The sequence below is a fragment of the Miniopterus natalensis genome, chromosome 12 (assembly GCF_054644295.1).
Source record: "Miniopterus natalensis isolate mMinNat1 chromosome 12, mMinNat1.hap1, whole genome shotgun sequence".
NCBI lineage: Eukaryota > Metazoa > Chordata > Mammalia > Chiroptera > Miniopteridae > Miniopterus > Miniopterus natalensis.
In genome coordinates, this window is record NC_142092.1 from 72,139,632 (window position 1) to 72,151,669 (window position 12,038).

Below are 12,038 nucleotides of genomic sequence, written 5' to 3' on the forward strand. Positions count from 1 at the left end.
ACCTGTCCCGCAACCACCCCTCTGCAGAGCGATGCTGGGGGAGGGCCGCTAGGGAAATGCTGACACAAACGCCAAGTTGACCGCCAGGCTTGCTGCCACGCGAAGGGCAGGGATGACACTTACCTCCATCATCCAAGGGCCGTTTCTGCACGCCATAGCCATACACTGAGGGGTCCACGAGGGGCGTGGAATTGTTCAAGTGAGGAATTGAATCGATTTTAGCAGCGATCTACAGAACGAAGCAGATTTAAGGATCAGGAACAAATCATGGCTATATTCAGGGAAAGACAAGAGTCCTATTTAAAGGGCTGTTGTCCCAATTCTCCCCCAACCTGCATCAATGTAAGACAAGAAGTTTCCTTTCAGTCTTAATAATAACATGTCTTTAGAGTTAAAATAGTACCAAAAATGTGTCTTTTAAAAGCAAATTAGTGTTTCTAAGTCATCACTTAAAATACAGGTATACTGCATTTGAGGAAAAAAAAGCAGCCAGCAATACGAGAAACTTGCTCAAAACATTTAATCACAGGGCTCCTGTAAGAGACAAATTCCCCAACAACACTTACAAGGCTGTGTTTGCTCAAGTGACAACCCTGGAGGAATCTTCCACCCTATTAACTATAATGTCTATAAATATAAAGCAATAAGTTGCTCTTCACTGCGTGGCCGTGCAGTGGGGGGACATCTGTCCAGCCTACTGCAGAAGGGTTCCCACACCCAAGAAAGTTAAGATCCTCTGAGAGCTAGTTCAACTTTTATTATTTATCAATTAAAGAACAGAACACAGCTATTAAAAATTTCCCCCAGAGCCTGGCCAGTGTGGCTCAGCGGTTGAGCATCAACCTATGATCCAGGAGATCTTGGTTCGATTGCCCGGGTGCAGGCTCCTGGAGGCAGCTGATCAATGACTCTCATCATTGATGTTTCTCTCTCTCCCTCTCCCTTCCCTCTCTCTGAAATCAATAAAAATATTTTTTTAAAGCAAAAAAAAAAATTTTCCCCAGAAGCAAATGCTACATAGAACTTCTTACTTATCTACTTTGTTATTAGGAAATTAAATGTGATCTTCTTAATAAATGATGCTAGTCCCTGAATTAAGCCTGGCACACCTGTCTTACAGAGCAAATCTTTGGTGGAAGTTCTGAACTTGTTCCCAATGTGTCCAGAAGTCTGAGACCTTCTGGGACCGACAGAGAGATAAACTACCTTACACCAACAGCCAAAGACAATTATGAAAACGCAAGGGAAGACTTAAATGTCAGGCATCCTGGGTCAGGTCTTGTCCCTTCATTTACCAGCTCCGTTCTGTGATGCTGGGCAAGCCCCTTTCTTCTCTGCCTAAGACCCTCTGGGTATAACACCATTTGCTTCATGGTTCTTGAAAAGACACCACCACACTCTGAAGACAGATGAGCTCTGTCCACTGAAACGCACTTCACAAACACCAGGGCTGTAAAACAAGGCGATTCACCCAACCAACGGTGACTGCCTACTATGTGCGGGCTGCTCCAGGCACAGGGTTCCTGCAGTGAAGGGTTCCTGCCCTCTGGAGTCAGCAGTGGGCTGGGAGTCAGGCGCACAGCAAACGGGTCAGGTCAGGTGGCAATAAGCATGACACTAACAAGAGAAGACAATGACACAGAGGGCTCAGGAGAGCTACTTCATATAGGGTGGTCAGGGCAGGACACTGAGGTGACATGTAACCTGAGACCTAAATAATCAGCAAGAGCTGGCTACACAAAAAACTGAGGAAGGGCTGTCCCGGCAGGAGGAGCAGCTGTACAAAGGCCCTGAGGCAGGAGCATGTTTGGTAGGTGTAATCCTCAAAGAGAAGTCAAGTCATTATCGTAAAAGGAATGAGATGTGTTCCAAGAGGTGGGCAGGGCCAGTTCACACAGGGCTTGCTGGTCATGGTGAGGGGCTCGGATTTTAGAGGAAGGGTGGTCAGCAGCAAGTACAAGGCTTACCAAGGGAAGTAATGTGCTCGTTTGCTTTTAAAATCCAGAGATTCTACAATTCGAGTCGGAACACCATTTCTAAGGTGTTCTAGGCCAGGCGTAAACAAACCATGGCTGGTGAACCACCGGCTTTTGTAAGGAAAGCTTTATGAGAACAAAGCCACACCCATCTGTTATCAGTGAGTTGTACAGAGACCATACAGTGTGCAAAGCCACACACGCACTGCGCACAAACACATTCACATACACAATTTACTATTCGGACCTTTAAAGAAAAAGTTCGCTGATCCCAAATACTCGACTGCTGACAGAAACCCCACCTCCTATACCCAAGGTAAGTTTCTCAGGGCAAGTGGCCATTTGCTCTTAAAAGGCCATATAAATCTAGCCTAACAGCATTCTATCACCTGCTTGCAAGCTTGCTCCCCGTATTTGTTAAGTTTGTGGAGGTTGGCTACTTACTTAAGACGCAAAAGTTACCTGTAAGGACTCACCTGGTAAAGCAGGTGGGTTAGAAAGGTGAGAACACGGCAAGGGCTTGTGTCCAAAATTCGTCTGCCACAATAAACTGAGCAGGCAATAGCCGATGTAAGGGATTGCAAGATTATTGGCCTAGCTGGGTTGTTTTTTTTTTAAAAAAAGAGACCAAAGCATTCTCAGAAGACATGAAGATGACCCCAAAACACAAAAGGGTATGACTATCAGTGGAGTCCCCCAACAGTGTGCATGTGACGTCACTCTCAAAGACAGGGCCCCAAACGTCAGCTCTACACATTAGGCGCTCTCCCTGCTCCCTTCTGATGCCTCTTGCTTCCAGATCTTTTTCCTTCCTGCCAAAGTAGCTAAATGTTATTCCCGAGTCCTTGGCCTTCCTTATTTTCCCCCCAAAGTCAATATGCTAAAAGTGTCACAATAGTTTCGTGTTCCTAATATCGATATCAATAAGTGTTCTTCCAAAAATGTGACTGAGACTTTCAGATTTGTTTTTTTAATCCATTTTTTAAAAAATGTATTGATTTTTTTAGAGAAAGGGGAAGAGACAGAGAAAAACATTACTTTGTTGTTCCACTTATCTATGCATGTGCCCTGACCGGAGATGGAACTGGCAACCTTGGCACGTCAGTATGATGCTGTAACCAACTGAGCTACCTGGCCAGGGCCACATTTGTTCTTAAGTCATGTTTGCTTCAGGTATCTACAACATGGGAAATTTCCAATGGTTAAGATGTGCAGCTCTGAAATCAACAGACTGCATTTAAACTCTGGCTAACCAAATGCTATATTCAAGTTTAACATTATCATATACTATTATATCATAATTTACATTAACATTACACTGTGCATTATATTACAACACACCATAAAAAACAATGTATTGCTCTCGTCATATAAATGTAACCTTATTCTAAGAAATGGTATTAAATGTCTACTAAATTAACCAGTTGAAATTTCATGAGTGCTTACTACATGCTAGGTACTATAAGAGCACTTTAAACATGCTATCTCATTTATTCCTTACAGTGGTTCTCTAGGAGGCTGGTATTATTAGTTCCTTTTCTAAGATAAGGAAGAGTGAGGCTCGGAGCAGCTGAGTGACCTGTCCACAGTCACACATCTTGCAAGCGGCAGAAATGGCATTTAAGCCTAGGTACGCCTGAATATCGAATCTATAAACACAGCACTAAGCTCCCTCCCTTTCCTCCACCTAAAACTTTCTTAACCACATTTCACTTCTCGAGGACTTAAAACCTAGTGATTCACAGTGCACAGACCTCAAGCAATTCCTCACATCGCAAGTGATCATCTTGAGCAGCAGCTGCTAAGGGAGGTGAGGTACACTCTCAGTTCATGGCACAGGCCAGAAAGTGAGAGTCACTGAAGCCAGAATATTCCAACAAAGCCAAGGCCACTCCGTCTTTATCTGAAAGCATGACCTTGAGGGGACTCTGCTACTGATTTTCTACGACTTCAGTTACTTTCCCCCCTTTAGGGGTAGGTGGGGGAGAATGGGTCATCTCACTACCTGGGCTATTTTAAGCATAGTAAGAGATGAAATATAAATCAATGCGATAGACTTTTAACTTAATCTCCCCGCCAGTAGTCAGTGGGAATGCGGAGGAAGGGAGCACTGGACCAGGAGTCGGTCAAGAGCTTGGTTTTCCAGCTGGCTCTTCCAGTGCATAGCCCTGGGCAAGACCCTCAATGGCCTTGCCCCTTGGTGCACACACCTGTGACATGCAGAAAGGAACTAAACTAGTGTTTTCCAAACAGATGCCAAGTACACAGGTGATTCTGAAAGGTGCATGGATGAATATATATATTTTTACAGTTACCTTCAACACATGGAAAAGTTTTTCACTCACGATAATGATTTCGTTCCTTTTGAAAAAAAATTTGAAGTTCCTAAACATGGCGATTAATTACTCCCAAGGCACCCTTTTAGAACTAAAATTCTGCTGACAGGTGTTGTAATCAAATAGGAAGCTGTGACTACTTCCACAACTCTACACTCATTACAACTTTATACTACATGGAAACAGGCAAAGCCATCGCGTGCCATCAAGTCACCCACATACTATGTCCATGCCATCAATGCAGCTACTGATGGTTTTCATGGATCCGGCAAGGAGCGGTGAAAGCTCACACCACCCCGGAGCAGGAACCGAACTTGTTCCCTGGAACTCCTGCTCTACGGTGACGCAGCATGGCCTGCTGAGGCCTTGGAGAAGGCACGGGCTGGACTGAAGTCTGCTCCCCATGGCAGGAAGAAACAGTACATGGCCAGAGTAGGCGAGATGGGGCTAAGGGATGTCCCGGAGGGCAGGGTCTGGAGTCACAGTGCATGGGGCGAGTCCCAGCTCTGCATCCCGCTACCTGGGAGGCTGCAGTGAAGACAGCAGCGTGCCATCAAACTCACTGCACACCTACCAAAAGCCTGCTGCTGCCCGCGTGCGACCGTCACGGTGACCTCGCCAGGTAGCTGCTATTCTCACTCCTGTGGGATGTGGAGCCTGCCTGGAATCATACCCGCGCAGATGAGTAACAACGCAAAGCGCCCAGGACAATGGCCTGTAAGGATCCGCGCCTGCCCTCCTAGCCTGTCATGCCACAGACAAGCAGGTGGGCACGTTTACAGCACCCTAGATTTTCACATCCTAAACTGCCTGTGTAACCAGCAGCCAGATCAAGACACAGAGCCTCACGGGGACCCAGAAGTCTGCCTCAGGCCCCTTCAGTCACTACCCAACCCCACCTCCCAAGGGTAACCTCCTAACCTCTAACATTAGCTGCCTTTCATCATTACCACCATCAGTGGCCTCCATTTACACACGAGGAAACGGGCTGAAAGGAGGCAGACAACTTGTCCAGTGATTGAGCCAGTGAAGGGGCAGGACTTGAACTCGTAGAGTCTGACTCCACACTCTTAACCACTTCACTACACCACCCCTGGGAATTGCATGGCCATCAAATGAGAGAAATACATGAAAGTGCTTGCCTGGCACAGAGCATAACACAAGCTCAACAAATGGTAGCGACAGTTGTCATCAGAGGTGGGCCAGGCTGACCCTGCCCTATTTACTGGCATTAGCCAAACACAGAATTCTATATGCCAATCAAATAAGATATCAGCTCTTCTTAGCAGCTTTTCCTGACTCCACGCCACTCACATTTGGGGCGAATTAAATACTCCCTTATCTGTGATTGCAAAGAAGCACTTTCTAACCTAGCTCTAAATAGCATAACCTCACCGAGCAGGTGACTGGTTACACTGTCTCCTCATAAGGAGCTCTCTGAAGAGTGGACCTTCTCAATCACCTCGGGAACCCTGGGACAAAGATTCCTTAGCTGGGAGCTCCAGGGCTCAGCTTTAGAGCCTCCTGAATTCATCTACCAAACTATTAAGTATTTCTGAGGAGACGGCCGAAGTTTTCAAGAGTCTTTAAAAGGTCCATGTTCCAAAAAAGTTAAAGAACAACTTCCCTAACGCATATCAAAGTGCTTGGCACACAGAAGGTACTCATGAAATATCTAAATTTAAAACGAATATGGAGAAGCCCATCTGTAGGCAAAATGCTAAGGGGACCAGCCAACGCTGCAGCTGAAGTTCTGATCCAGCACAGTACCCCCCCAAAAGCCCAAAGATGACATGTTAGTTTTCTCCCCTCCATTCCATCTAATTCCACCCGTGTCCCTTCAATGCTCTGTTCAAAGGTTCTGCAGGCCCTGGACGGTTTGGCTCCGTGATTAGAGTCGGCACATGGACTGAAGGGTCCCAGGTTTGAATCCGGCTAAGGGCACATACCTTAGGTGCAGGCTCGATCCCTGGCACTGACCGGGGCCGGTGCAGGAAGCAACCAATCCATGTGTCTCACATTGATGGTTCCCTTCCCTTCCCTTCCCTTCCCGCCCCCACCCGCCACTCTCTCTAAAAAGCAATGGGAAAAATATCCTAGGGTGAGGGTTAAAAAAAATTAAAACAAAAAGATTCTGCGGATGTCTCACTGAGGTGGAAAACTACCCAACCACCTCTGCAAGGAACCAAGTCCTTCTCAGAATGCAGAAGACACGGGTCCAAGAACTATGCATACAGTCTTTGTCTGACTCTGAGAAACTGCCTCCTCTCCCTTGGGCTTACATTCAAATATAAAACGAGGAGCATAACCCCATCCTGAACACTGTACCTGGCGCTGTGAGGACCTAGTGCACAGTAAGACAAAACCAGCAGCAAACTTGTCTTATCTTTGCGTTGTCCTGGCATCCAGCAAGAAGCCTCAGACTCCGCAGATCCCCAAACCATGGCAGGTAGCCCGAATCGCACCATCGCTTCCACTGACACTCCTCGGTCTCCTGACTGATTTGTCAGCATCTGGGATCAGGATGAAAGTGCAGTTCATGCCTCCAATACAAGTGCTGGCTATTCTTCCCCAAGTACCTTTATAACAAAACTCCAAATGCAAAACACTTTCAAGAGGGACCATTCCTAAGAGTAAAAGGACTACACAGAAAAGCCAGGGAGAGGAAAGTGTGAACAGACACCCTGTAATACAGCAAGTCCTCACTCAACGTCATCAAAAGGCTCTTGGCACTGCAGTGAAACAACAGGAAACTAATTTCACCACAGGCTAACTGATATAGACAAGGGTCACGTTCCTACGCACCTCATCGCTGCTGTAACAAGACGACACGAACGCAAACGCAGCGTTGAGCTGCTGTAGAACACACCGCAAAGCAAACGGGCCAAAGCAACACGGCCGAGGTTCTGTTTCAAATCCGCCAGGTGAAAGCCCTGGGCGCCCACGGCCTGGAGGACCAGTGAGTTACCCAGCTCATTTCCTGAAGCTCGAGCCACAGGCCGGGTTTTGGTTTTACGAAGCGGGCATGAGATGGCCTACCTCCAGGATCCTCACGACGAACACCCACGCCCTGCAGGCCCTAAAGCACACAAGCACATGAAAGGCTCTGAGCCAACTCACCTTGATTTAACCCTGTATTCCCCATGGAAGTTATAGTAACAGCCTGCAGACCGAATGTTGGGAAAGACTAACCTAGGTAGCCCAAGGTCACAGAGCTGCCTGTAGGAGCCTTAGATTGCCCAACTCTCCATCCAGGACCCCCAACGGACAGCGCAAACATGAGCAAAGTGGTGGGAATGGCGGCAGCCAGGGAGTCAATGCTATGCAGAGGCAGAGGCTGCCTGCCTCCTGCCGAACGTGGCAACGGCAAAATGCAGGAGAATGCAGCCAGGTCTTCTCTAGAGAAGCTAGAAACCTCCACCTTTATGTGAAATCGTTCTAGTTTCCAAGTGTCGGCACGGTGTGGGTAAAACAAAGCATGCCTGCAGCCCAGCCCACCCCAGCCCATGGGCCCTCTGTTTGAGAACTCTGGTCTAGGAAAATTTGTATCTGCACAAAACTGGGACTTCAGAGGAACCACATTTTCAGATGATACACATGGGCTATCAGATTTTAAAAGATAAAGAAGTCTCAGCTGGAAATGAGAAAAGCCTTAGAGGCACACACACTGTTCATTTATAGTGTCTACCTTTTAAAGCCAAACATGAGGTTCAGCACTTCCATTCAAGTGTGGTGACTCAAATGGACTCGGTCACATCACTAAAACCCTGTAACAAGGATTTGCTCTTTGCACGGTACTGCTCCTGTCAAGATACAGAAGCAGCCCCAGGTTTCCTGTAGACACTGGTTTTCGCCAAGTGTCTGAGAAAGCTAAAAGGAACATACACACAGGAGTAAGTCCCTGGCGAAGTGACTTGAGCTACGGAAGCAGGGAACAGGTATGAGGTGATCTCAGGGGAGTGGAGTGTAACTGAAACTGAGCACTCAGCACACTTGACTTTATGAGCCAGAAACATCATGTATTAAGAAGGCAAAAGCCAAATCTCTCAGCAAGTACCAAGCAGCCAACGAACAGAGGCTTTTTCTTTTAACAGTGGATGCACCTTCCCTTGAAGGAAATTTGGTGCTTATATACAGCACTTGGGCCAAATCACCTACTGCTCAGGCTGAGTTTGAAACAACAGCACGGGGAGGCATCTTCTGGAGTACTGTGAAATTTCTGAGGCCCCTCACTAATTAATATTTCAAAACAACAGAGCTGGTAAAGAATAGGTTACTTCCTATTGATTCTACAGTGGCTTCATCACACAATCATTTGGGTGCAGAATCAACATAATGCTTGACTCCACAAGGCACCAATCACACTGTATTTACGTGGATAGACTACTCTGGAGTTATGCAACATAGAGGCATCGACTGAGTCTAGATCAAAACAGAACCTTCAAGTCCTAAACAACACTAGCAGTTTGGCCAGACAATTTCTTCTGTTTAGTTGATGACTGGCAAACAGCAAATCCTGCTTACGGAAGGCTGCTGGGAACCGCTAACACACAGTGGGGACACACTGTCTTGTTAACATGCAAATGTGCATGCACTTGATGGCCGATGCTACTAAACCACCAGCAGTGGGCTTTCTGTTAACATTTTTACATATTTAGAAAACAAAATAAAACAGATATTTTTCTACTCATCATATCTCCATGAGGTCCCCTTATAACCTAGACAGAGTCAGGGTAGAGGTGCAGTGTAGCCATAGAGCAGGATGACCTATTTTGGCTTTGAGCCCACATCCCACCCTTATTAGGATCCTGCCCTCTCTAAACAAGTTGAAGAAATAGTACTTTAATGACCTGCCAATGACAGAACAGAACATGATAGTTTTTCAGTACCCAGCAGTATTAGATATTCATCAATGGGGCGGAATCAGATCACATTTCCACACTTGTGTGCTTCCCTACAGAATGGCTGGATCATCCATTTGTGCCAAACACCAACAGCAACAATTGGCTCCCTTTGTTGGAAAAAGTTCAAAGGCTATACAAGGAGGTTTCTGGATGCTAGGAGGGAAGTTGAGTAGATTAGGTGCTAGACTCCAGGCACCAGACTTAACAGAAACTGCAGGTTCAAATCCCAGCAGGGTCAATTCAGATGCTGTTATGATCCTCTAGACAAACTGATGAGGGCTGTGTAGACTGCTGCTGGTGTTATGAGGACACATGTGAGGGGGGAGAGCTTTGCATTCATTTAAATAAATAACACTGTCATTCACTTTCAATCACTGTTGGGGAAGAATCACCTCTCTGCAGCATGCTGTGTATACAAGCGAGAAGTAGACCCACCATCGTCCAGGTACCCAAATAATATAAGATCCTTTTAGGTAAGTTTTACTAGACGTGTACAATATTCTAGACTTGTAACATTCTGTTCTTGCCCAATGTAAATCTATAAACCTAAAATTACTCACAAACCTGTTTTTTTCTTTAGTTTTTGAAGGCCATCAACTCCTTGGAGATAGTATCGACCTCCAGTGGTTAACATTCAGAAGTCATGCACTTACAGGAGTGTCTCCATTGGGCTCATTACTGCTCTAGTCAGTGGTGCATTTCAGAGCTGGGAACATTTCCAATGAAGCTCTCTCTGCTAGTAGTCAACACCACTGCTCCAACAATCCACATCGGGTCAGCACTCAGCGAGGGCCTCCCTCCCTCAAGCAGGTTGTCCAAGAGCACAAGTCCAACCATTGGCTCAAGAGAAGCAGAACGTCCTCCCAATGGTTCAAAATTCATTTTATGTTCAACTACGGGCCTTCTGCAAACTGAGGATCTGAGCTCTTTAGGGTAGTGACTATAATTCTTCCTGGGCACAAAAGGCCAACGAGGCGACTGTACATCAGCACAGAGCGAAAGCCATTACATATTAGTAGCCAATGAGAAACAAGGTCCAGGACCCTGTCCTGAGGAGAGCAGTGTAAGAGGCCTGGAGCGGCAGGAGGGGATCTGGATGGCAAGTTCATCCACTACAGCCACTGGTGGGCTCCCGAGTCTAACTAAGATGGATACTCACTGCTGTACCGGTTGGTGCCTAGGCAGTAAGTAACAAGTCATCAGATAAAACTTTAGGTAGAACCACAGGTTTGGAAAGTTCTGGGACCCAACATAATGTCTACAGGAGCGTCAGTATAACAACGAAAAGCCAGTATCTGGGAAACACGTAGGGCTCCCTCCCCCGGAATACTGGAAAGAGATGCAAAGACCCCCGACTTCAAGCGACCGAGCGGATCGAATACCATGGGTCGCGTGGCTTTGTTAGGAATCAAGCAGTGATTAGTTACAGCCCGACCTGTAAAATATCAGGCAGTACGCCTACAAGGCAACAGGAAGAGATGCCGAACACCAGGCACTCGGCAGAAGGCGCGGTGCTAAAGCTACCTGCCCGTCGCTTTCACACACAAGGCAAGGCGTTCTGCTCACAGCACCGTGCCAGGAGGCCCGCGCAGGCAGGCCCCATGGTCCTTCTGCAGGGCAACTTGCAACAACCTCTTAAGAATCAGTTTCTTTAACTCGGACAAAATGCAGGATGTTGTCAGATGGTAACAGTTTCACTGCTGGAACGAGTCCATATCCCACTCTCCCCAACAGGGGAAAAACTGTCGCCCATCATGAATGCCCCCGTCTCGGGGACCACCCACACCTCCTTAACCCTCTCTCCCCTCTCCAAGAGGACCCGCCAGAGCGAAATACTCTCGAACCAGGGCGACGCTTCCCCGTCTTCAGAAGCTACTGGGGCCTGAGACAGCGGCCTTCCGCCAGCCCCCAGTCGAGCCCTCCCCTCGCGAACCTCGCAGGTCCGGCTGGGGCCTCGCGCGCCGGGGCCAGGCGCCCCGGGCAGACCCTCCCCGGAGGCTGCAGGCGCCCGGGACGCCCGGCCGGCGGGCTGCGTCTGGGCCGGGGCCCCGCGTGGCGCCTTCGCCCTCGGCCGCTCCGGGAACCGCCAAGCCCGCCGAGGCGACCGCCCGCCCGGGGCCCGACCCTCCTCCCCTCGGGCCCGGCCCGGCCCCGCCTCGGGCTCCCGGGCTGCGGGCTCGCGCCGCCGGCCGCGCCGTACCTGCCGGACCCGGTGCAGGGCGTCCACGAAGCCCTCGGCCTTCATGCCGCCCGGAGCGCCCTGGCCCTGCACCAGCTCCGCCATGGCCGCCCCGCGCCCCGCTCCGCTCCCGGCCGGCCGCCCCTCCGCTCGGGGACCCGTAGCCGGAAAGGGAAAGTCGCCCCACTTCCGGCGGAAGGGAAGACGGGATACTCGACGCGAGAGGAGCCGCGTCTGCGGGACCGCTCGGGACACGTGACCGCGGTCCGGCCGGAAGTGGGGGCGTGGCCAGCGCGCGAGGCCCCGCCCTCCCCAGGCGTGACCTGGTCCAGGTGGGGCCGCGACACCGCCCCGGGCTCCCGACGCTCGGGTGGGGCTTCAGGTGTCTGGGCGTCGGGCGCTGGGAACCGGGGAGAGGAGTCACGTGGCTCCTCCCGAGGCAGCCCCCGCGCAGGGCTGGCTCCCCTGGCAGCCCTCCCAGGAGCGGCCCTGGGCTTGGAAAGTTGGGACTGAGCGCTCGGAAGCCGCACCGCGAGGACGCAAAGGGCGGCTGCGGGCGCAGGGCAGCGCCCCCGACTCAGCGCCGGCGTCTGCGGGGGGCGCCCGGGGCCGGCGCGCTAGCGGCGTCATCAGTTTGCGCGAG

General features: G+C 49.5%; 1 protein-coding gene across 4 annotated transcripts in view; it reads right to left on the reverse strand.

Annotated features, from left to right (window-relative positions):
- The window catches only part of FUBP3 (far upstream element binding protein 3), a 48,042-nt gene extending 36,542 nt beyond the window's left edge, over positions 1-11,500 (reverse strand). For 2 of the 4 annotated variants that reach the window (XM_087823017.1, XM_087823015.1), the window contains exons 1-2: positions 11,417-11,500; positions 124-229 (exon numbers count right to left, since the gene is read on the reverse strand). In XM_087823017.1, the coding sequence (XP_087679143.1) occupies positions 124-229; positions 11,417-11,500 (190 nt within the window). Of the gene's footprint in view, positions 1-123; positions 795-11,416 lie in introns of those variants that run through there. The other 2 variants (XM_087823016.1, XM_087823019.1) reach the window with 2 other exon arrangements.
- Between the last annotated feature and the right edge of the window lie 538 nt (positions 11,501-12,038).